Genomic DNA, 27,500 nt, shown 5'->3' on the forward strand with positions numbered 1-27,500 from the left:
ATATATAGAGAGATATAGATATATATAGGCATATATAATAATAGTATTAGATTAGATATATATGATAATAGTATAGATATATATCTATTCATAAAATAGATATATAGTATGCAGAGATAGAGAGAGAGAGAGAGCAGAGAAAAGAAAAATAGATAGATAAATATATATATAGAGATAGATGAGATATGATAAGTATAGAGATATATATTCATATATAAGATATAGTAAGATAATTAGATATAGCATAGAGAGTATATAATATATATATAGATTCATACTATAAGTATAGAGCTAGGTGCAGTGAGATAAGAGAAGAGAGAGAGAGATCTATAGCTAGCATAGAGACTATATAATATTATATAGATAGATAGATATATATATATTATATATATAATATATATATTAGATTTATAAATTAATATAGTATAGAGATATATAGATATAGTAGTATATATATATATTCATATGAGAATATAGATAATATATATGAGATATATAGATATATATATATATATAGTCATAGTATAATATATGTAGCTATATATCTATATCTAGAGATATTAGAGAGATATATTCCATATAATATAAGTAGAGGATAGAGTAGAGATATATATAGTGTAAAAATATAGATATATATATATATATATTATAATAGATATTCATATATAATATAATATATCTATATAGTCAATATATGATAGATATATAATAGTCATATAAGGATAATATATATATAATATAGATAGATATATATATATGTATATATATATATATATTATAATATAGATATAATATGTATATATATATATATATTATATATATATAATATATAATATATATAATATAATATATTATATATATATATATATATATAATATTATATATATATTATCTATATATCTATCTATTACTCTACATCGTATCTATCTATCTATCTATCTATCTATCTATCTATCTATCAATCTATCTAATCTATCTCTATCTATCTATCTAGCTAGCTAGTCGTAGCTAGCTATATGATATATATATATAATACACATATATATTATATCATATATATATAATATATATATTCTATCTATATAGATATTATATATGAATATATATAATGAATACATATGAATACTATGAATACATATGAATACTATGAATATATATATATAGATATATTAATCTATATATATATCTGAACATAGATATGATATATGAACCTAATATATATTATATGAAGTATATATATATATATATACTATATACTATAATATATATATAGATCCATCCATCCATAGACAAACTGACTTTTTTTAGGCAAGGTCCTGTTCAAAATTTCTGGTACCTCTTGTATCTAGTGAGGTACAATGATAAATAATAAAACTAAGCTTTCTGACAGTTTTTGCTGTAATCAAAATTAATTTAATTTCTTTTTATATTTAAAAAACACCATTATATCAGAGCTGGAATGCATGACAATCCTTGCCCAGCCACCTCAACCACCTGTGATTTCTTCACAAGATACATGGTTGAAAATAAAGGTGAGATGTGTACAAAAAATAATCTGCAGACACCCAACAGTAATCTCATATATAAAAGACTGTGGAAAGCTCCACCCACACCCTAAGTCCACTCAGTGCTCTCGAGTTTCAGCTCTCTCTTGCCATGCATACCAAGGTGAAGACAGTGTTTCCCTAGTGGTTGTTGGGGGGCAGAGCCTTCCATCAACCTTCCCCTTGGGCAGTGCCCGTGGTGTAAAGAATTACCACCATGATAACCTCCTCTCATTTACTGAGCATAGCCCAACCCTCTTTCCAGTCCCCTTTACCACACACAGGCAGCCACCTTTCAAAATTAATGTTTTGTGAGCAATGATTATACCATGTTTCACAAGATCTGATTTTTGCATATCTCTTTTGTGTTCATTTTACTTGATAATTCTTTTGAACAGGATGCACTTTTCAGAGACAAAGTCCTCAACTCCACTTTACAAAATTTATTCAACAATCTACACTGCTATGACTGGGCATACACTTCAGATACTAACTGAGGGATGGGATGAATGGTCGGCTCTTTATCCCCAGTATTCCCCCCAACAAACACTGTCTTCACGTTGAGTAAACATGGCAAGAGAAAGCTGAAAACTTGGGAGCACCAAATGGATTTTAGCCATGAGCAGTGCTATTTTCCTTTTTTTGTGTGGCATTACTGTTCGTGTCTGCAGATTATTTCTTTACTGATGACAACGACTTTTTGTCCTCTAACAGATCATCTGGAATTTGCCTTAGCTTTGTGTAGAAAAAATGTTAAAAGTACTTTTTTTAGTATTGTTTTAAGAAAATACATACAGACTATGCTTTAGCAACCACTGGTTATCATGTGTACAGTCCCCATTACATTCTTTAATAATATATATATTCCTAAGGGATGTTGTGTAGCACTATACATCAAATCATTACTTATTCTATTTTTCTGCTCCATATTAACGCTGAATAAAGGGGATTCCCTGTAAAATTTACCTCATACCTTCATTTGCACACTTAACCAAAATGCATTTGACTCGCACCAGATTTGTACTAATGCCGGAAAAATCAACTCACTTGTATGTTTTCTTTTCAACTTTTCTGACTATCATGTTATAGCACAATAAATCAGTCCCTTAATCTGTTGCAAATTACCAAGCCAGCCTATGCAAATGGCTAATCTTCACAATGATTATCATGACGTTATTGATGTGCCCGAACTATTCCCTTTGGTCTGGTTTTGAAGCCAAGCCATATAATTTATTATGCCACACTTAAAAATATTTAAGAAGTGGAAAAGAAACTGAAACTGAAATCACTAAACTTAGTGCTCTACATGCAGGCCGAGTGCTGTAGACTTACTGTTTGAAACTAATTATACTACTGTCACTAATCACAAGTATCATTTTGGAGTTACATTCGGAATTAAAACACTAAACTGACATGTACACTGCACTACTGAGATCTACAACAAATCTGCATAATTTTTATACAGCCTTTCCCTATTTTGGAAAGTTTCTAGTTCGGTTTGGGATGAAATGCGGTAACCGATATCTTCCTAAAACTATAAGATAAGGCTCATTTCTAAAGCTTATATTTATGTCTGCAAGTCAATTTCTTGTACCGAAAAAGGCCCTCAGTTAGTTAGAAAATAACAAAAGATAAAATATAAACATTTCTTCTCGAAGCCTTCATATATCTTGCACCGAATAAAATGCTATTATAATAAAAGCAACAATATAGTAATGTCAACCTCCACATTCAGCAAGCTAAAAGCTTTGTAAACACCGAAAAAACACAAAATTTCGGGAAATAACGATTTTAAATATGTTTAAAATACGCCCCTTTTCCCTGTTGCTTTTCCTGTCAGACTCGAGACTCCTTCGAGAAAATTAATTCTTATTACATACTTTTCCCTAACAATACAGTAACCTCGATGTAGCATTCGTCACGGTACTTACCTTGCGAGGATAAATTGGTAAGAAAATCGATCTAAACTGTTGAAAATTGGGTATAAAAATAATAGAATCGGCTTCACACTAGAGACTCTCTTCGCTCTAACGTAAACAAGACTTTGTGACGTCTATGAAACAAAAGACGATCGCTCCGGCTCGCCCGAAACAAGATTCTTGAAAATTCATATTCATATCAATATTATTATTATTATTAACATATAATTAGTATTAGTATAAATGTAATCATTATTTTCTATAAAATTATACCATTATCAGTGTTATTACCGGTAATTATTATTTTATTATTGTAACGTCTATAAAACAAAAGACGGTCGCTGCGGCCCGCCCTATTCTTTCTCTATCGCGGCCTTTAGGAATATATTTCCTCCACGAGGATGTAATCCGTGACGCGGATATTGCATCTTTATCATTTTCTCATTCATGCTAATCTGTATCTTCTGAGAATGACTCCGTGATGTAACGCTAACACGTACTGTCAGAAATCCCCGCGCCATCTATCGTTTCCCTTTCCAATTTCTGTTGCCTATAAAGCGATATCATTTGAATGTAAAAGCTTTGGGAAATTTTTATCTAAGTTTAATTGATATCTAATAATCACACGTGACAAAAGATGGCATTTGCGCATTTAATAGTGAAAAGGCTATCATGAAGAGAGGATTCTGTAACGTTCTCTGTACAGTTGCCAAATATTGAAATCTGCAAAGTGGTGTAATGTCTCTATCGTTTGGAGATATTCAGAGTTTTTACAAGGCTGAAAAAAACATAGATGTATAGATGTACTCGCATACAAGCCTTCTCCCTCTAAATGTTATTCATCTCCCCTTCTCTCTCTCTCTCTCTCTCTCTCTCTCTTCTCTTCCCTCGTCTCTCTCTCTCTCTCTCCTCTCTCTCTCTCCTCTCTCTCTTCTCTCCTCTCTCTCTCTCTCTCCTCTCTCTCTTCTTCTCTCTCTCTCTTCTCTCTCTCTCTCTTCTCCTTCTCTCTCTCTCTCTCTCTCTTCTCTCTCTCCTCTCTCTCTCCTCTCTCTCTCTCTCTCTCTCTCTCTCTCTCTCTCTCTCTCTCTCTCCTCTCTCTCTCTCTCTCTCTCTCTCTCTCTCTCTCTCTCTCTCTCTCTCTCTCTCTCTCTCTCTCTCTCTCTTTCATCCGCATTTCTGTCTATCTTTTAGTCTATTTCCCTCTCTACCTCTTCCACCCCAAGATGTACAATTCATATTGATTATCTTTACATTTTACATCTATATATCTGTATAGTTGTATTAATATTATTCCAAATATTTTAAATAAACAACCCTGAATAAGATTTTTTCGGCCCATTTCAATCTGAACAGATCCGTAACGTCACTGAAAAAGTGACAAAGGCATAAAAATAACCCGCTATTTTGAAGGTGTATAGCATATAATATTGTTAGATAACACTTGTCTCTCTCTATTTTCTATCCTAAATTACATTTTGCTTAATATTTCCAAACGTTCGTGTTTACCTTTATAATCTTATTAGAGATTCCCCTAAAAATGGGTGTTTATTTTCTATCAGTGGAAAGGAATTCAAAGAATGGTATTACTTTAAGGGAAACAAAAGTAAAATGTCCGTTTTAAATTATTACAACTAAAAACATTTGGATAACCATTATTCTAGAGTTGTTTATATATTCTGGTGGATTTGGGAATAAATTTATGGCTCTTTCACATTCGTGCATCATTCGGGTTCCAGTTGTTGCATTTCGTTCAGCAATCACTGGGGAAAACCGTGCCGATGAGAAGCTTGCCGGAAAGAAGCAACTTCGGAGTCGTTCTACGTCCTTCCAGCACGTGAGTAGCATTTGTTTGGCAATCAGCCATTATTTTCATTGTTGTCGTCGAGCACCAGTCGGACAGGAATCGTCTTCTGACAAAAAAAAAAAAAAAAAACGCTAACTTTAAATTTCAAGACTGATCGACATTGATGGCTCAGACATTGCCAGCTGACGTTGCTATGGTTGTGCAGCTGCCTTCAGCAATATCTGCACAGCGTCGTGGCAGAATGTTCCACGCAGATAGGGCGGACCAACGTGCACCAATTTCCAACGGTACCAGAACTAACCACGATCGTAGCGACTTTGTCCCAAGTTCGCCTACGTGTGATTGTTAGTTTAATGGATTTCCACACGCAGTTTCCTTTTGAAATGCATTCATATGTTGCGTAATGAAACGAAGGTGTGTAAGTTTCCTTCAATGCTTTTATTCATGGGAGCTGCACATTCATTTGTCCTTCTAATGCGATAATTAAGCGACGTTCATTTCGTATATAATTTGATTTGTAATGATTTATTAATGCTTAATTTACAAACATTCTAACTTTTTTTTTCTTTTACTTAAGTACTTTCATTTTTATTATGAATATGTAGTTAGTCTCATTTCCATATCCTTTCGTTTTGTGAGTATGTATATATGTGAAATAAAGAACAAACACTCACATAAAAATACGTGTGTGTGTGTGTGTGTGTGTGTGTGTGTGTGTGTGTGTGTGTGTGTGTGTGTGTGTGTGTGTTTTTGTGTGTGTGTGTGTGTGTGTGGTGTGTGCGTGTTGTTGTGTGTGTGTGTGTGTGTGTGTGTGTGTGTGTGTGTGTGTGTGTGTGTGTGTGCGTGTTTGTTTGTGTGTGTGTGTGTGTGTGTGTGTGTGTGTGTGTGTGTGTGTGTGTGTGTGTGTGTGTGTGTGTGCATATATCTACATCATATATAGGTACACGTTAAATTTCCTCTATAGAGATTTTTCAGAATATGAAATGGAAGGCGAAGACCGCGTTCAAAGAAGGTAGACTGAAACGCCTCGATTTACTCCCACTGGCAATAAAGTCCTCATGAAGATCTTCCTTCCTCATTTTCCTCCTCCAGAGGCTATCCACGCGTCGACCTCTTCCTCCACGAAGACCAGAGGCCCCGCGGAGTCCAGCACAAGGTCGTGGAACTTGCGGACGTCGAAGGCCTCCCCTAGCTCTGCGGCAGCTCTGGCCCGCAGGTTGGAAATGGTTAGCTGGCCGACCTTGTAAGCGACTGCTTGACCCGGCTGCGTGATGTAGCGGTCGACCTCGTTCTTAAGAGAGAAAGAAAGACAGAGAGAGAAATTACATGCGCTCTAGGAATTCGTACCTTATGGGTGAGTTTTGGTGAGTAAATCATTACATTTTTGGGTTGTTTTTTTATGCGAGATGTGATTAAGATAATGTCAGGTTGATAAGATGAAGCAGTTGAAACATCGAGTGCACTCAGGGAGCACATCCACCTCGATGTTCTTGAGGGACAGAGCAGAGTGTTGTGTCATAAAGTCAACAGCCTCCTGACGAGTCCAGCCAAGGGCGTGCATGCCCGTGTCCACCACCAGACGGCAGGCTCTGAAGATCTCGAAGGAGTAGTGGCCGTACCTGTAATGGAAGGGGATATTGAAGGAGTCCCCCTTTGCAATCCATCAATATGCTTGTTATCTTAGCTGGCCCTGTCGCTCGCTCACTCTTCCTTGCTTTGCCTATAACCTTCTCTCACATTTCTCTTACTCTATCTAAGCTTACTTTCACCAATCAAACATACATTTGCTAAACACCCACGTCCAACCCCCCTTCACAACAACAAACAGCATCGTGATCTTCGGCAAAATCAGAACTCCTGCAGCAAGTACCTGTCGTAGGGATCCCCGAAGAGTCCCAAGTCGAAGCCAAGACTTTCGGAATAAAGCCCCCATCCCTCGAGGAAGCCGGTGTTCATGGGGAACCTGGAGGGGGCCTGGTAGTAGTTCCTGTCTTCCATGACTCTCCTGAAGAAGGGCATGCTGGGGGACTCGAGGCTGTGAGAGCCCTGCAGGTGGTGACCCGGGTTGCCTTCGTGCAGGGAGAGGGTCAAGATCTCGTAGGTCGGCCTTGAGGCGTGAGGACAGGTTAGTGAGGGAAGGAGAGAGAGGGAAGGGAAGGGAGGAGAGGGAAAGGAAGGGTTAGTGAGGGAAGGAGAGAGAGGGAAGGGAAGGGTTAGTGAGGGAAGGAGAGAGAGGGAAGGGAAGGGTTAGTGAGGGAGGAGAGAGAGGGGAAGGGAAGGGGGAGAGGGAAAGGAAGGAGGGAGAGGGAAGGGAAGGAAGGAGAGGGAAGGGAAGGAGGGAGAGGGGAGGGGAAGAAGAGAAAAAGAAAAAGAAGGGTAAGGGAGGATGGGGGTAAACAGAAAGAAACAGAGACAAAGAGAGATAATAGGATATAGTACGCAAAAACACAGACTTGATAGTATATGTGAAACACAACCTACTACTGATTCCTATCATTGGATCCCACAGTCCAACCTGTATACCTAAATTTCATGCATAGTAATCATAACATTAATAATGGAAGAGCGACACATTTCAATTCAAAAAATGTAACAAACTTCATACTGTTTATCATAGAAATAAGTGTTGACGTAGAAGATGCCGGGCCGAGAACCGTCGTAGGATCCTGTCATGTAGAAAGCAGTAGTGCCATCCGGAGAGGGTCTTGCCACCAACCTGCACCGAACACGCAAAGGCCGACGTCATTATCACCGTAATCGTTATGGTACTAACATTATTATTATTCTCATTATCCCTTTGATATCAAAACTTAGCCATGATCTTTTTTCGTATAAACCCATAGTCACGATCCCCTTGGTACCTACACTAGTATCGCCATGATCCGTTTGGTACCCTAAATCTAAATATTTTATATTTCCTTTTCTTCATCCTAAAACACACACACACACACACACACACACACACACACACACACACACACACACACACACACACACACACACACACACACACACACACACACAATATATATAGAGAGAGACAAATAATAATAAATAAAAATAGAATAAAATAAAACGTACTTAAGCTCCGTCTCGGGCAGGTTTATGAAGACCTTGGAGAGCTCCGGAGGGATCAACTCGTAACTCAGGTGCTCGAAGTAAACCATCATTTCATCCGGGTCGCTCAGGTAGAATTTCGAGTCGTTTCGAATCATGGCCGAGAACTCAGGCACGGTCATATCGTAGCCTAGTTCTTCGACTACCTGTAGACGTGGTTCTCTTCTTCAGATATCTTTAGGTATCGCGTCTCGTTAGCTAATGGTGAGCTCCCACTCATCCCTCCTTTCGCCTCTCACTAAGGTAATACACTTTGTTACTACTGCTGTTACTACTACTAAAGTACTGCTAATGTTACTAATAACACCAAAACTACGCTTTCTACTACTATTAGTGCTAGTTCTACAATTCCTACTGTTACTGCTGCTACTGCTACTACTATTATTACTATTAGTACTAACAGTAGTAGTATTACTACTACTGCTACTACTATCACTATTATTAGTACTACTGCTTCTATTACTGCTGCTACTACTATTGTTACTACTACTACTACCACCACTACTGATGATGATGATACTATTACCACTGCTACTACTACTACGCCTACTGTCACTACTTCTCGTACTAGTACTAATGTTATTACTACTACAACCACTGCTACTACAACATCAGCTGCAATAACAACTACCAGTATCACCACTTCTCCCTCACCAATTTACTTTGCACCTGCCTTCGCCATTTCTCCTTCAATGCGCGTGACTTCATCCAGACCGAGTTGGTGGATGTCAGATACACCCAGATTGGTCGAGGTGTGGAATCTGGTGGTTGATTCGGTACGTTATCCATTAAAAAGTGATTTTGATGGGTTTGAACCGATAGAATGTGTGGATTCGATTCGATTCTGTTTTTGTTTTTCTCTCAGTCTGTACGATAGTTATTTATTGGTGGCTTTATTTATTTCATGTTATGTTATCCTGTTTAAAAGAATTTGTTCTATACGATTTAAGCGAATAGCAAGTTACATAGAATATAACCGATTTATTTCGACGGAATATTCTCATAATACTCTACCTTAAGAGTTGATTATAACGCTGAACTCCATCTGACAAACTCGTAATAGCAATATCAGGGCGTGTAACATATTCATTGTTCACGTAATTCTTGAGTGTTTCGAACGCCGGCGAAATCTAGAGAAAAACGTAAATACTATTACTACTATTATTACTAATACTATTTTTACAAATACTATTATTCATAATACTATTACGAATACTATTATTACTACAACTATTATTATTACTACTTCTATTATTAGTTCTTGAGTGTTTCAAACCCCAGCGAAATCTACAGGTAAAACAAATATTTCGTGGTATTTGGAAGCTTTGTGATACTCATGTTGGGAAGGAGTTATAGTTACTTGTTTATTAATATCCTTACTAATATATAGAGATATGGGAAAATGCATGTAATTCAACAAAGCAACAGTTTTCTAAGCAATATGCTGTCGCCTTACGTACAGCAAGTCACATTTCAGCTAATTAACTTCTTTTTTTCTTAATTACGTACTTCGGAGGTAATGACGTTTCGCGCGCGTTCCTGTAAGCTCTGAATTTGCTCCTCCGTGAATCCGTCTGGGAAGCTAGTGAAGGTCGACCATAACGGCGATTCCTCGGCTGTTTCCACTACAAACCTTCCCAGGCTCTCCCCGACGCCTTTCTGGGGAAGAGATGGGTTCTGCGTCAGCTGGGAAAGGCCAGGTTTGGTCTAGCGAGTGCATGTATTCGGGGAAACTCACTCTCTCGTTTGTATGTCTGGGTGCTTCTCGTTCTCTCTCTCTCTCTCTCTCTCTCTCTCTCTCTCTCTCTCTCTCTCTCTCTCTCTCTCTCTCTCTCTCTCTCTCTCTCTCTCTCTCTCTCTCTCCACATTCACACACACACACACATGTGTGTGTGTGTGTGTGTGTGTGTGTGTGTGTGTGTGTGTGGTGTGTGTGTGTGTGTGTGTGTGTATATATATATATATATATATATATATATATATATATATATATATATATATATATATATACCCCTCCCCCTCCCTCACCATCGTAATCTCATGCTGGGCGATGCCCCTAGCCACGCCCTCCCTCATCAGCGCCTCGATCTCCGCCAGCTGCTGCGGGAGGAGGTGAAAGCGGGCGAGCAGTTTCTCGTAGTCCTCCACCGTCTCGAAGACCATCCACGTGACGAGTCTCTCGAAGTCGACGTGGACGCCCTCGCTGTAGCTCAGGGGGAGGAGGAACCTGGGGGAAGGGGAGCATTATGGTGATGAAAGTGATTATTATCATTATTATTATTATTATTATTATTATTATTATAATTATCATTATTATTATTATTATAGTTGTTGTTGTTGTTGTATTATAATGATAGTGGGCGAGGGGTATGGAAGGTATGGTGATGTTGACACTGGGGGAGAGGTGGGTGTAAAAATAAAGTGAGGAATACTGTTTTGTGCGGTAATGATGATAATGATGGAAGGATAGTTCTAAAATCATGGTGATGAAGGTGAATAATATTTCTTTTTTTATGATAATGATAGCTGTGGGGGAGGGTGTATGAAAATTAAGGTGATGAAAGGTGAATACTGTTTTGCTATGATGGTGATGACAGTGAGGGTAAATATAAAAATATGGTGATGAAGGTGAACGTTGTTGTTGTTGTTGTTTGTATATTTATTTTTGATAATGGTGACAGTGGGGGAGGGTTGGCGTGAAGATTATTTTAGTTATGCAAATGGGGGCGATGATAGTGTTTTGGTTAAATAATTTTTTGTGGTGATTATAGGTGATAGTGACTTTTGTGAAGAGGGTTGCCGCAGTCAGAATTATAATAACAACCAGTAATCGCGAAAAAAAGGAATATTCCTCCTCACTCACCCCATATAAGGATACCCATCAATATAAGTCTGCAACTCGTCCTTCAGTATCTTCAGATTGACCTCGTCGGCGTGAGGCAAGGTCATGTTGACAGCCAGGATAGAATTGGTGCGGTCTAAAAACTCGTGACTTTTGGCCAGTCGATTTTCGTACTCCGCCAAGGTCATAGAATCCAGCTGGTCATCGAAGTCATGGATGCCGACCTGGGAGAGGATGGTACTGATGGGGTGAAGATCATGATGCTAATGATAACAACAGTAACAGTAATGATTGTGGAAATAATGATAACTATTATTATGATAATGATGATTGCATGATTATGATGATGATTACATGATGATAATTTTGTGATGATGATAATAATAAAAATAATGGTAATAATAATGATATTGATGACAATAATGATAAAAGCGATAATAAAAATAATGACGATGATAATGATAATGATAGAAATAATAATCATTATCATTATCATTATTACTGCTACTGTTATTGTTATTCTTATTATTATGATATAATCAATAGTAGTGATAATAATAGAGTTTTAGCAAAGTTATTTTTATAAAGGTAAAATTATCACTTTACAATATCAACAGTCGTATTGGTTGTAGTTGTGGTGACAGGAAATGGTGAAGATAAAATATTAATGGTGATGATAAGGATAATGATATGACCAATAATAACAGGGATAATAATAGGAATAACAACTGCAGGGATAACAATATGAACATTAATAAGGGAATAATAACACGAGTAATAATCACAACCAAATGTTTTTTGTTTTTTTTCATAATTAATATTGTGCTTGAATAAAAAATAAGCAAATTAAATCACGACATAACTCGCTACAGATTGTAATAACAATAATATCCCCAACACATTCACACGTTGGGGGGAAAAAATAAAAATAAATAGAAATGAACCAAAGATTCTCACAAACGAAGCGAATTCGGGAGTGCTAGAGATTCGCCAATCCCAGTAGTCCATCATCAGCTGATCGACGACTGGTAACTCCGCGCTGGTCGAAGAGAGCCTCCCGACGCATAACACTGAATGAAGCAAAGACCGTTAATGTCTATTTGTTAGGCGTTTGCATAGACGGAGTATACGTACACACACACACACACACACACACACACACACACACACACACACACACACACATATATAAATATATATATATATATATATATATATATATATATATATAATATATGTATATATATATATATATATATATATATATATATATATATTATATATATAAACATATATGTTTATTGTATATATGCGTACGTATATATACAGTATGCACACACATAGTTTATATATAAGCATATATAAGCTTACATACAAATAAGAGTGCACATGCAAGCATGTGTATACATAGAAGCATGAGAGGGCTATACAGACAAACAAGAGTATAAATACAAGCAAGAATATATATAAAACAAGATTATACATACTAGCAAAAGAATATGGGGTAAGGAAAGGGAGAGAGAGAAAAAAATATGATAGTCATGTCAGAATGTACGAAGAAGGGAACAAGGGGATACTTTTGCAAAACTATCCTTTTCTCTTTCAGACTTTTTATGAATTTTCTAAGTTGGAAATAAGCATTTGTAGAGATATTTGACAAAACAATACTACAGCGAACGCAATATGTTCCCGGAGACTTTGTGATATGTGTGTGTGTGTGTGTGTGTGTGTGTGTGTGTGTGTGTGTGTGTGTGTGTGTGTGTGTGTGTGTGTGCATGTATGTGTAAATATATTTATATAGGAATATATATGCATATATATACATATACATATATATACATATACATATATATACATACACATATATATACATACACACACGCGCGCGCGCGCGCGCACACACACACACACACACACACACACACACACACACACACATATATATATATATATATATATATATATATATATATATATAAACATATATATGTTTATTGTATATATGCGTACGTATATATGCAGTATGCACACACACATAATGTTTATGTGTGTTTAAGTCCTATACGGAGCAAACATAAAACTTTACAGCCGCAAACACCTTATTGTGTTTGGTATATACAAAATACATCAAAATATCAATATGAGTTTTCATGCCCCTCAGAAATATCAGCAGTTCGACAGTTCTCACCTATTAATATCCCAAAGCTGTACATTGTGCTGTGCGTAGGGTCACCAGTACACTAATGCTTGCTGACTGATGCCGTTGAAATTATATTACGTGTGTGTGTGTGTGTGTGCGTGTGCGTGTGCGTGTGCGTGCGTGCGTGCGTGCGCGTGTGTGTGTGTGTGTGTGTGTGTGTGTGTGTGTGTGTGTGTGTGTGTGTGTGTGTGTGTGTGTGTGTGTGTGTGTGTGTGTGTGTGTGTGTGTGTGTGTGTGTGTGTGAGTGTGTGTGTGTGTGTGTGTGTGTGTGTGTGTGTGAGAGAGAGAGAGAGAGAGAGAGAGAGAGAATCTCTATCAAAAGCTGAAAAGGAAATAGAAGTAAAATTTCCATAGAGATTGCCCTTTTACCAAAATATTACACTGGAAACTCCCAACAGCTGCGCCTTATCTTGTATTCCAAGGCTTTGGTTCATAACTTGATAAATTGTTTGTCTTTCTCATACATAAACAAGTGGTACTTATCTCACGTACTCACTCCAAGAGCATCACAACATGAAAACTACAATTAAGTATCATGCTGTGACCACGGCGGCTCAGACATGAACCTACCGTTAAAAGAAGAAGACCCTTATTATCACGGGATACATGCAGTTGCACAATTTAAAACGTGTTTTAACATAAGCTGCTGCCATCATCGTCTCCAATATCATTTCTTCATAGGTTCGAAATTTGTCATTATTTACGGCATTTTGTAAGGTCCCTTTAATGTAGCAATCCTTCACTGGGAGAATTAGATTTATAAATGGCAGTCTCTTACCTTCAAACTGCATGTATAGACTTTTTTCGGTATATTTAACCAAATCATACATTTTTCTATTCATAAGTCACAATTTTTCTCGTTTGAAGCGAAATATCCACACGAGTACCATTCTGTGTGTGTGTGTGTGTGTGTGTGTGTGTGTGTGTGTGTGTGTGTGTGTGTGTGTGTGTGTGTGTGTGTGTGTGTGTGTGTGTGTGTGTGTGTGTGTGTGTGTGTGTGTGTGTGTGTGTGTGTGTGTGTGTGTGTGTGTGTGTGTGAATATTTTTTTAATCATTTCCCTACTCGTCGATCATCTCTCCTTAAGTCAACATGAACTCAAACAGTGTCGGATCTTTCATTTAGAAACCAAATGTCGCTTTTCTAAGAAATATAAACAAAATAATCTGATCTAAAGTATAAAACAATTTTCCAGTAAGAGATAAAAGAAAGTGAATTTAAATGTAATAAAAGTTAAAATGAGGATGAAAAGAAATACTTATAAGAAAACGAATCTCTCACAAAGTTGATTTCATTCAGGAAACAGTGTTGGATCAGCTGATACAAGTCAGGTGACTGGAGAAAACAAAAGGTACTTACTAAGCCTTGTTTACGTATATCGTGACACAGCTTTACTTTTGTGGAATCTTCACTTTGTTTGTGATTACGAGGTGGTATAGATTTTTTTATTTACAATGAACAGACATTTTTCAGATGTTCCTATGTTATATTCTTGGCTTTTCCCTTATTTTTTGACAGTTCTTCAGCCACAGATCCCTTTAGATTTCGGCCACAGTCTCTCGCATTAGACAATATAGCGTCATATTCTATGTACATAAATGTTATTCGTTAGCGAAAGCGACGTAGCCCCAGAGACGAAGCCCCAAAACCAGAGTATACTGCAAATCCAAACCAAACCTTTCCTACCTTCTATTAATATCCTAGACAAGGGGGGAGCAAGCTGTTAATGACCCTATGTCTTATGCTCTGTAATATAAAGTTATCCATTTCCCTCTATCTCTGTGCATCACTCTCAGTAACATTAGCCATGTAAATATTATAGTGCTGTCACGTATTTGGTGAATATTATTTATATTTATCCTGCAATTTCCCTTTGTACCTTCTGTCCCCTCCCCCTGCAGTCGGGGTCCTAAAGGTGGGAGTTTGGGGGGTTCCACGGCAAATGTCCTACATACATGGATAGTAGAGGGTGAGAGGAATCTATTAATACTGCTATTATTGTGATCAGTTCTTGTGAAAGCATTCTAAACAATTACCAATATTGGTGCAGAAACTAAACCTATTTAACCCGTTCCTGCTGGGTGACTTGACAGGACGTCATAGCGAACCGCATGGTTTGCAGGTTCAGCTCGTATGCGCGGCAACATGCCAGAGCACGTGGAGTGGGACGTTCGGCTTAACGCAGCGGACTCTCGCACCTACTAACGGGCCACTGTCAGATATCACCAGAGTTTAATTGCTTTCAGAGATTTTTGACAGCCAGGAATAATGGGTTAACAAACAAGCCAAATAAATCGTTACTGTAGTTCTCTGACTTGACCTAGTCTAAGTTATGGGAAATGCCTAACAGTAATTTTCACGGGAATAGTAGATTTTTCTGTTCACTCTGGTTGTGTTTCAAAAAATCCAGCACTGGGTCCCTTTTTCAAACAGATCATAACTAGGAGATCAGCCCTAATAGCTGGGGAACTTGGAACAAGTATTGGTATTTCAATGCAGATTCACTTTCCAGGGGTGAAGTTCCCAACTCCATGTCACAATTTTTTCAACAATTTAAGTTGCCCATTAGGCAATGCCTGAGAAGAGGGTTGATGGCTCCTGTTAAACATTGTCACCACCTTGGTATGCATGGCAAGATAGAGCTGAAACTTAGGAGCAGCAAGGGATAATTTTTTTTCCTATATTTGTGGCATTGCCATTCATGTCTGCAAATTACTTCCAGTACTGGTGAATACTTGTCCTCTATAAAGTTATCATCATCATTTTCATTAGCTTAGTGTGTCTATACCATAAAGAGTAACCAAAGAAATAAATAAATCTTTCAATGCACATTCATAATATTTAGAGAATAGTCCTTGCCCCTTAAACTTCTTTTCAAGGGGGCTGCTGCCCTCCCTACACCTTGCCTGTTCTGTTTTATTGAGATGGAGCCTAGGCAAATGTATTTTAGTGATGCATATTCACAGTACTGTACATAGAACCCCCCATTCCAGGGAGGTGGACTAGGGTCTCTCACTCTCACACCTCCTGCCTGGTCTGCAGAATATTCACAAAGTATGTTTTGGCTGGATAGAGCCTGAGTAAACATATAAGCCTAATACCAGTTTGGGTAATTTCTTAACATAAGAAATAATTCCATGAGGGCCAGCTTGTGGGTCATTGGAAATGTCTCCATTGTTGATTGGAATAAGGACTGCTATTCTTCATTCCTTTTAATTATTAACATGGTATTTTGCAAAGAAAGTGAAACGGTTTTCTCAACACCATCTGCACTGCCTATCCACAATGGAATCTCAACTGCCATTCCTTGGGTCTGGCTTCTATTTTTATATGATAAGCTATTACAATTCTTATTGACTTATTTTCTTGTGTCTCATCACAGTCAACTCCATTCAAATTATCTTATTTGCTTTCCCACACGTGCCATCTACAACACCCCTGGATTTTTGCATTGTATTCTGCAATTTAGTGACATTTTTCCTAGTGTGATAAGTGTATGCATTATGTAGCTCCTTGAATTTAGTGAATTTCACAATGCCTCCACTACCCTTATTATTAGTTATGAAATAAATGGTATAGAAGAAAAATTTCTAAGAATGGTATGTTTTCTTGAATGACAGTCACATTCTTCAGTTTTGGTGTTAGGTGTCATTTCCAGTAAAAATCAAGCTTGACATACAGTTAAGTCAGGCATCCTACATAATATATGTGCTACAATTTTGGTGTCTGTTGTCATAGCAAGAAGCAAGGAGGCCATGAAATTGCATCACACATAGATCTTTGGACTTTGATATATGATTGAGGGCTTACTTAGTGCAATTTTTTTTACCCAAGTGATCAATTTATTTGTACTTTATGACCATCATATGAATTTTTCTCCCTCCAATTATCCCATGTGATCAGGTCAACCTTAACATCTAAGTCAGCCTTCCTCCCAGTAAAATCCTGTCCGCATTTCTTCAAGTTCAAGGTTTTCTGTAGAAAGTATTATTAATCTCTTTCTCTCTGTTGTCTTAAGACTTTCAAAAAATTGATATGTTGCTGAACCTAGAAGTTATCATCCTGGAGAAAAATATCTTGATATTTTTTGTTACTCATTGCACAATATTTACTAAATCTAATTTTGAGAGCAGGTGGAACCCCAGTTGCCTAAATTGATTTTTGGGGCTGTATGGTCAAGAATGCCTTCCATTATTCAGTCTCACCTGATCCTAGTCAGGAAGTCCAGCTTGGTAACATATGGCCTTCAAAGAAAGGCCAACTTGGTGAATACAGTGACAAATTGAGGGACCTCCAGTGATATAGGGGGCAAACCTACCAGATCCCTTTTAACCCATTCCCGATGGGTGGCATGTACGCACATGCCATGGCAGGGCGGGACTATCTGCCGGGGGCATGTATGTACATGCCATGGTGTATGTATGGACATGCCATGAGTTATTTTTTGTTACAATCATGGCAAAATATTATTTTTCTGACACTGAAAGTGTGATTAAGTCATTTTTAACACTCATTTTTACTATGCAAAAAAAAAAAAAATGCAACAGACGATTTGAACTCCATGATGCCACACACTCCTTATTTTATTCAGACTATAGCCTGAATAATGATCAACTATGGAGTCTATATGACAACAAAAATACCCTTCAGTCTCGTTTTATCAGGAAGTTTGGCAAGTAGAGACTTTAGAAAATAATGAAAACTGAAAATACAACATATCTTCGTAATATTACGAAGAAACGGCATGGGATGCTGGTATTTGGTTTGAGTGGTCGCGCATGCTAGGGCAACGATATAAGCCCCTGGCAGCAAGGCCCGGGCCACTATGAATACTACCCATCGGGAAAGAGTTAAAAGTGATGGCCAAAAAATAGGCCTTGTTTTTTCAGAGCATATGATGAAATTAAATGACAGTTGAAATTGATATGATAAGTTTTTTAACCCTGCACAGACAGTGCCAAAATTTGTATCACTCATTCCAGTGACTTCTGGGGACTGTCTAGCCTTTCCACTGGGGGGTCCGCTTTGTACAGCAGCTCTTCTCACTTGACTCACCAGAGCAAGTCATGGTACTTATAGCCATCATCACGGATAGATTTTTCACGATGGTTATAGGCATGCCAGGTTATAAGAGGTTAACAGTGGAACACTCGACCTGTCTTGTTGGTTTTCTCATTGTAGGTCCTTCATATGAATATGGATGTGGACATGGGCAATTTCAAATGAGAATATTGTAAAAGGGTTCAATCTTGAAATGAAGACTGCATGGTAATGCCATTCAAATAATATAGAAAATAACTCTATTTGGTATAATAAATATGGAGAAAGTGAAGGTAAACCCACAATTGTGTATCAAAGATACAGCTGTATTGATACAAGTATTCACAACTTTGGCAAAAGAACAACAAACCCTCACCATGTATATTCTGGTAAGAAAGGGCTTGTAGACTACCCTGGTGGTCTACAAACAAGGACCCAGCCAGTCCTATCTTCTAAAATATATATGTGGTGGAGGTTTTGTATGCTGAAAGTGGGAAGGCTGTGGTTGTTGCAGGGCTTAAGCTCAAGCAGATGTGATCCTAAGTGCCCAGATATTTAGAAATAGTCATTTATTTGTTTATTGATTTTAGTTAAGTGCAGTTTTACATTTCCTACATAATTTTTACTCATGAAAAATAATTTTTCTCTCTCTCTTTTCTTTACCAAAGTACTTTAACATCATCTGTAGTTACCTCTTAGCTTTCAGAAAAAAAAAAATACAACTTCCACAAATGAACCAGTTTACCCAGGGTTCATACATTTTGACCTTTAAAAAAAAAAAGTAAATAAAAAAAAAAAATAAATAAATAAATAAAAATAAAATAAATAAAAAATACAGGTCCACACACACACACACACACACACACACACACACACACACACACACCACACACACACACACACACACACACACACACACACACACACACACCACACACACTCCACACCACACACCCTCACTCCACCATCTCACCCTCTCACTCATCATCCTCACTCTCTCATCCACTCTCTCTCTCTCTCATCTCTCCTCTCTCTCTCTCCTTCCTCTCTCCTCTGATCCCTCCTCTGTCTCCTCTCCTCTCTCTCTTTCTCTCTCCTCTCTCTCTCATCTCTCATCTCTCTCTCCTCTCTCTCTCTCTCTCTCTCTCTCTCTCTCTCTCTCTCTCTCTCTCTCTCTCTCTCTCTCTCAATCTGAAACACATATAAAGTGATAATAGTATAAGATGGACAGAATTTTAGCCTTAATATAGCAAATAGATATTGAACGTAACTTATCAGGTATCCTTGTTATCATTTGTTATATTCAGCTTCTCTGTCTCTTGTAAAGAGCTAAAATAACTGGGGTAATTGGGAACTCTCACTTGGGCACAGGATATATGTTCGTACAGGTCTGTCAGAGATCAGATGATAAACTCCTTTCTATCTGACATGGTGCCAGATGGTGTGTGAGTGCTGGATAATGCCTTCTGGCAACTTAATCTCCACCTAGGCGCTTAGATATGCCCCCAAAATCCAACTTTGATATCATAACCAGCCATGACACATGGCAATGACATACACATGAATTACCATTTGTTGTGACAACCACATCCTTCAGAAACCATCATTTAGACTAATGTAAAAATGCATTGTCATGGGTATTCATGTGTCACTATATATTCAGTATTGCAATACAATTATGATAATAGGCAGTTCTACTCTGTTTGGCAGCATAGGGGTGAAAGTTGTTACTTTTGCCATTACAGTACATATCATCTGCTATTGCTACTATCTACATGGTTGATATTTAAGCTCAACTTCAGTTTGAAATTCTACAAATGCAATAAAAATAGGCATATGCAGTATTACATTCTATGAAATAGTATATATAAGAGAGGAATGATTTTTTAACTGAATTTCTTTCTTAATATTTAATTTAGTACTTTTACTTTGTTTATAAAATATTCATTTCAGTTTGCCATTTTATTTCATAATATTATGCAATTGTTATGCAATAATACAAGTTAGCATGTCAAATGGCAGGAATGATTTGAAAATATAACATGTATTATACATACAAGTTATTAAACAAGATATATTATGTCATAATGTACTGTCGTCTATAAAAGATATTAATTAAAGTTGATATTTTCCAGATCAGATAACAACAGAGATGGCAACCACAGACAGTGTTATCCCCAAGGCTGACCAGCCAGCAACTGTAAGCAAGAAAACGGAAAAGCTCCCGAAGCTTCCCACTCCTGCCCAAGTTCTCCTGAAGCTCTTCATCCATAGTGTTGCCATGTTCACGCTACCCATTGCCACATACTACCTGAGCAAGAACTATGTGGAAGAGGAGCATGGGGTCCAGCCGCCCCAGAGCTACATTTATGCAGCAATCGCAGCAGTTGTAGTGATCCAGGCCGTGATATTCTGCTACGTGTACCAGGCCTTTAAAGAAGAGCAGCTCGAGAGAAAGGTCAAGGCAGCCAGTAAACAGGACTGAAGTTGCAAGTCTTCTTGATTTTTTTTTTGTCTGAGGAAGAGCAAACAGTAGTTCTATTCTGACTAACCTTTTAGTAGCATTGCATCACATGTGTCGGAAAAAGATTTATAAGAAGGCTTTCTCTTTTTTCTTTGGATAGCACAAAACTAGTATAGACTTTGGGTCTCATATTTCCGTAATATTTAGAAATGTTTACAAACATTCCGAGTACCTAATAGTTTAAGAAGAGAGATGCCAAAGACTATTAAGATTTTGAAATTTCTGAAGAGGTTAGACAAAATTTAGAACGCTGTACCAGGTATGATAGTGTGTATATATATATTCTTATTGTTAGTGTTGTACTAATTCCTTTAGATTTATATTATATGAAGTAAGAATTTAAATGCTGTATCATTTCCCCAAGTTGGATGGTTTATTAAAAGTTTTCATCATCACCTAAGAAGATGGAGCTGTAAACATCTACATTTTATTAGTTTTTTTCAGTCTCTTGTGAATAAGGCGAAGTAATTTTAGTAGTTATTAAAGGTTTAGTTTCATGGTGAAAATGAAGCAGGATGGGCAAGTACAGTCTTTTCATTAGTACTATTTCCTTTTTTCAATAACAGTAGGAGTAACATTAAGCTCATATTTTTTACTGAAATTGTACAATATGTAGATCTTTATGATTGGTCCAGTGTAGGAGTTATATATATATATATATATATATATATATATATATATATATATATATATATATATATATATATATATATATATATAATATATATATATATATTTTTTTTTTTTTTTTTTTTACTTAACCAAAGAAGGAAATTTACCATGAAACAGCTTGGTTTCAGAATAAAGATTGGACAGTAAGATATATTTCTAGAGCAAGCTATATTTACTAAGTGAGGTAATTGAGAAGGAGCAGTCTCTTAAAAGCAAAATGTATTTACTAAGCCTTTCGAGTAGATGACATTAAGGGGAAGATTGGGAGGGAGGAGGAAGGCTGATCATTAAAAGTATAAGGGAAGGAGGGAGAAAGAGCAGAAAAAAAAGAAAGATGAGTAGGAAAAGAGAGCAGAGAACAAAGTTCACTGAAAGGGTATTGATAGACATTAATGATAAAGGACAGCACCAGAGGCCAAAGATCAGAGACCAAAATTAACCCTTTGATGCCAGGAGTGCTTGTATATATGCTGTCTCCACAGTTTTCATTTTATTTTCTTGACATTTAAAGGCTGCCAGAAATTCTTAATCCTTCTTTTTACTCCATCCCTTAAATGTTTAAAAAGGAAAATTTTGATTCATTACTATTACATTTTTTTCTATAATGATGCAATGATAATAAATATTTATCATTTTATCTTAAAAATAGTAATAAAAAACAAGCATATTAAAAATAATAATAATCAAGGAATGGGGTGAGCAGGCAAGGTCAGGTAGGCTTGCTAACTTATTCCTGGGTAACTAAGCATTTAGGAAGCCATTCATGTGTAACAAAACTGACCGAACAAAACTACACTGGAAAGTGCATTTATTTAGTTCCAATGGCTTAAGAACAGCTTATACTAATATATGTGTGAATATTCATTATCTTACATGTTTTCTTTGAACATTAAGCTAAAATGAATTCAAACTGACTTAAAAATCAAGTCACGGTGCATATGCTTATCTCTCATATATATTGCTGCAAATTGTGAAGATGAAAGTAGGAGAGAAAAAGGATTGGCTTGAATCAAGGATTTTGAAATTAGGTTTCTTTAAAGTACTTTAAAGTCATATGCAATCTTAACAGCTCATAGGGACAGTATTTGAATTCTTTCATAATGAAAAATAGGAAGATTGACACACTTATTTATACTGAGCAGATAATGTCTAATTTTTGTAGTTGTATGGTACATTGCAACAGAAGGGTATTTTTGGAAACTGCTCTTGTTGTCATATATTGTCTTATTGAAAAGTTCAATTTCTCAGAGGCGTTGATTACACTTATTGCAACAGTCAGGTCATGTGTTTCAGTTGCGATCAATTTTATTTTAGTTTAGTTTTATAGATATTACTTAGTATGAGATATAGAATATTTACAAAAAGAACATAATGAATATAGGTATTGGAAATAATTATATTGTTTTCCAGCCTTACATATTTAGCATTATATAATAGCTGTATAATAATAATTGATTTAGAGTTTATGAGATTAAAAAAGTGATTTATAGGAGAAATAGTGCTTTGAGTAAACTATATTAAAGATATCAATTATATATGTTGGCGTCCCTGTCAACAGCGCATACCATGCTGTCACACTACCTATGTTACTTTTATGTGCAGTTCAAAGTATGTAAAGGTAAAAGTGCACTGTATAAGGCTACCATCGAGTAATAGCTCTCTCTCTCCCAATCCCTTTCTTCTTCTTGTTGTGGGGGGGGGGGGGGGTAGCAGACAGAGACTGAGGCCAAAGGTAGGGGATCACCCCTACCTTGGTCCTCAGCCCTTGCCGCAACTAATTTTGCATGGTCTTTTCTTCTCCTCCTTTCCTTTCCTGTCTTCATTCCCATGTTCTGTCCACTTATTGTAATCATTAGATTCCTTTTTGCTGTTTTTGCCACAATACCTTATCATAATGCTTCTTACTCACTTAACTCCTTCCCCTTTTAACAACCTTTACCTTATACTATACCCCAACAGTTCCCCCTCTCTACCCTTTTCACTACCATAACATCCTCTAGTACTGTTCAACCTATAACTTCCCCCAGATCATTAACTCGTTCTGAACCCTTTTCGCTACTCTTATTTGCCATTGTGCCATATGACCTTTGATGACATATTGCACTTCCATACCTGGGGACTATCACTATATTTGAATATGCCACTAATGACCTTAGCTGCAGAAAATTTTCAATAAATAATAGATATTCTCTCTCTCTCTCAATAATAATATATATTATATATATATATATATATATATATATATATATATATATTATATATATATATATAATATATATAATAATTATATAATGTATATATATATTAATGATATATATATATATTATATTATATATATTATATATTTATATATGTATATATATATATGATATATTATATTTTATATATATATATATAATATATATATATAATATATATTATATATATATATATATATAATTAGATATAGTATATATATATATGATAAATATATATTATATTATTATATTATATATTATATTATATATAATATTAATATATATATATATTATTTTATATATAATAGCTATATATATAGTATATTATATGTATGTATATATGTTATGTAATTATATTATATGTATATATATGTATATTATATATACTGTTATATTATATATAGTATATATATTAAGTATGTATATTTGTATCATATATTATTGTTATATTATCAATACTTATATGTTTATGTGATTATTGTATATATAATTTTATATTATTTTATTATATATAATTATGATATGATAGATATGTTATAATGTATATGTATATGTATTTTATATTTATATGTATTTGTATATGTATGTGATATGATATAATTATGTGTATGTATGTATATTTTATCAATAAGTTATGAGTGTATATATAGTTATCATATATGTGGTAATGATTAGTTATTGTAACTATATAGATCTGTTTAATAAATATAAATAAACAAATATATCCATATATCTATACTTATCCTTAAGTATCATATTGATATGATTTATAGTATTATTTATAGTCTTAAATATTGCATGTATAATAACATTTTTATTTCAAAATCAATGTCATAAGCAGAAAATGTCATTAGTATTAACATCATCAGTACTTATAATGATAAATCTTTACTGTAAGTGATTTAAATGATAATTGCATTGTATTTGATCTATATTTGGAATAATTTCTATTATTCACTTATCTAAAGTTAGTGATAGTATATATCTGCTAAAACTCTGGCATATATATTCCAGTATTTAAGCATTCATGTAGATCTTGTATCATTTAATTAAGACGTATATGATAATTATACATTTTGATAATTCTGGACCATCCTGAATATGAGTTAAGTTTGTTCATTTATTCCTATATTTAATAATTTGATTTCTAAAGTTTCATTAGCATAGATGAATAATGAGTCTAATATTATCTATCTTCTTATAGAAATTGTTAAAGTTTTGCTACATGTAATCGAAATTTAATACGTTTTATTTTTCATTAGAAGTGGAAAAAAATGCATTTATCTATTGAATGTTGGAATGATTGCAAAATTTGATTTAACTAGTCAATGTTCACTGAATAATTAAAAGATAGACTGCTTCGTTAAGCATGACAATGTTAACAATATAGTATTATATTTCTACATATGCTCACGAAATAGTTTTAATGATATTATGTTCAATTTAACATTGTCTCAAATTAATTGAAATAAAATAATTTTCGTTTAGTTACTATGGACAGCTAAATTTGTTAACTACTACAGTTATCTGTGCTGTTATCAGAAGAATTTATAAATTCTATATAATTTATATTATTTTATAGATTTTGTAATATAAGTTATTGCATGAAGTTGAAATGTTTTGTCATTATTGTAAAGTCACATGATATCTTCTACATGACTATAATTTTTATTTTTTTAAAATTAATAATGATAAGACTTAAAATGTTACAAGTATGTCTGAAGTTTTGATGATACTAAATGTTTATACTTTACATTATGATCTGAAAATATGTTAGAAGTATTTTAATTACTTCACAATTTATTGAATCACATTAAATTTTATTCAGAATGTTCAGATTTGAAAATAAAATGGCAACATTTGTGAGGTACTAATATGTTCTTGCTAAAAAAGTAGAATAATTATCAGTTTGTCATTCATATAGTTAAATACAGTCAATTTATTTTTATGCATTTTAGAAATTGAAATAAAATACTTGAATTACTGAGGAATGGTCTGGGTTATGATGGTCTGCTTTTAATTATTATTTTCAAATTAATGAAATGTATAAAATTAAAATGGACATTTATTTATTGATAAAGTAATTTTTGATAAATAAGTCATGATCTTAGATGACACAAACAGCAATTGATGTTTGTTTGTTAAAATCAAATAATTTGGATTTCATATTCACAGATTACTAAATTCAACATTTTGGTCAGTAAACACGTTGAATGTATTTCATAAAATGTTAAATTATAGTTCATATATCATAATGCTACAAGTTCTTAAAGTCATGAGGAAATAAGATTTTCTGGAAACTGAGAAGGATAAAAATTAACAATTTGAAAATTAATCAGATCAAAATAAATGGGTTCTTTTCTCACTGGTCATTGAGCAGTAAGACAATAATTTTCTGGTTCACTTGAACAAAAATCACTTTCCCCGGTACAAAACACTCATAATCTTTTGTATAGTCTACGGTGGTCTGTATTTTCGGAAATGGAAGAATTTCCTCATCAGGGAAACACTTAGGAGAAGGGGAATACACCATAATTACTACACAGTTTGTACTTCAAATTTAATGCCGGAAGAATACCAAATATAAGAATGCGGTTAGCATTTTCCTCATCATCAGGTACAAAGAAAGATATGAGCCACCGCACAAGGTAGAAAGTATGATCCTACGACATAAGACCTGATGTTACACATGGAGAGGTACTGGTCTGTTGGTTGGTCACTGTATGACACAGTGGTACTTGTAAAGAGCTGACTGTACATTATGGTACATTATGTAATCATGTGATGTACAAAAATATTACATGCTGTAATATTTGGCAGTATTTTTTTCTTTAAAAACTGGCCAGTGGATATATACAATTGAGAGCTTTAAAACTGTACTTTTTGTTTATTTGTATATAATGTTTTCTTGAAATTTCTGTAATGTATATGCACATCAGGCTGAAAAAGAACACATTGTTTCTTACATTTGGTGTTACAGTGAACAAAAGGAAATGTGAGATCTGTTGTACATCTGTGTACAGACACATTGTGTACAAACTCAGAAACAGTTTTGTTTTTCCTTCCTGTGAAAGACTTACATTGATATGAATAACTGGCAGTTACAAATGCTAGAACTTTGGTGTTGAGCTAAAAATGGGTCATGACACATTGATAGCATCACAAAGTTAATATGAAGTTCTGGAGATGTCTTTTTTCCCACTAGAAATATGGAAGTTTATGTAAGATTATAGTTTTAATATTGTTTTTTTCTTGTCTGTGCCCTGATACAAAGTTGCAGAATTAAAATAAAGTCAGATAAGAAAGAAGAAATGGCTTCCACAGCACTGGTTCATATAGTGAAGGGAGCTCTTTGCATGTACATGGATATAATGCACGTCAACATACACATTTGGAAAGTTTTACAGTATTTTCCAGATGGATGCTGTATAAATCACCACATTGAGCACACTTCTTGTTAGGTCACTTGGAAATCATTTCTTTGGAGAGGAAAAAATACAAGACAGATACATTTTCATGTCCCTTGCCATCACTTCCCCGTCACATCACTCATATACTTTTGTATTTTGTCTTACGTGTCTGTATTTTCCAAAAAATAAAATG

General features: G+C 35.1%; 3 protein-coding genes across 3 annotated transcripts in view; 1 reads left to right on the plus strand and 2 right to left on the minus strand.

Annotated features, from left to right (window-relative positions):
• Positions 1–6,121: 6,121 nt before the first annotated feature.
• LOC119597599 lies at positions 6,122–13,496 on the minus strand. The gene is made up of 12 exons (XM_037947187.1): positions 13,415–13,496; positions 12,184–12,296; positions 11,248–11,450; positions 10,413–10,611; positions 9,894–10,043; positions 9,399–9,514; positions 9,058–9,145; positions 8,349–8,530; positions 7,873–7,983; positions 7,138–7,374; positions 6,748–6,886; positions 6,122–6,558 (listed from the first exon to the last, which is right to left on the minus strand). Exons 1-12 carry the CDS (start codon positions 13,437–13,439, stop codon positions 6,343–6,345), a joined length of 1,779 nt encoding a protein of 592 aa, XP_037803115.1. The 5' UTR covers positions 13,440–13,496; the 3' UTR covers positions 6,122–6,342.
• A 1,259-nt stretch (positions 13,497–14,755) lies between these two features.
• LOC119597600 (vacuolar ATPase assembly integral membrane protein vma21-like) lies at positions 14,756–21,332 on the plus strand. Its single transcript, XM_037947188.1, has 2 exons — positions 14,756–14,775; positions 20,605–21,332. The coding sequence occupies exon 2, from the start codon at positions 20,617–20,619 to the stop codon at positions 20,947–20,949; it is 333 nt and encodes a 110-aa protein (XP_037803116.1). The 5' UTR covers positions 14,756–14,775; positions 20,605–20,616; the 3' UTR covers positions 20,950–21,332.
• A 5,438-nt stretch (positions 21,333–26,770) lies between these two features.
• The window catches only part of LOC119597601, a 42,139-nt gene continuing 41,409 nt past the window's right edge, over positions 26,771–27,500 (minus strand). Inside the window, exon 5 of the mRNA XM_037947189.1 lies at positions 26,771–27,500. This exon is cut by the window's right edge and continues 281 nt beyond it. The gene's annotated coding sequence lies outside the window, so the exon portion shown is untranslated.

The sequence above is a fragment of the Penaeus monodon genome, chromosome 39 (genome assembly GCF_015228065.2).
Source record: "Penaeus monodon isolate SGIC_2016 chromosome 39, NSTDA_Pmon_1, whole genome shotgun sequence".
NCBI classification, from domain to species: domain Eukaryota; kingdom Metazoa; phylum Arthropoda; class Malacostraca; order Decapoda; family Penaeidae; genus Penaeus; species Penaeus monodon.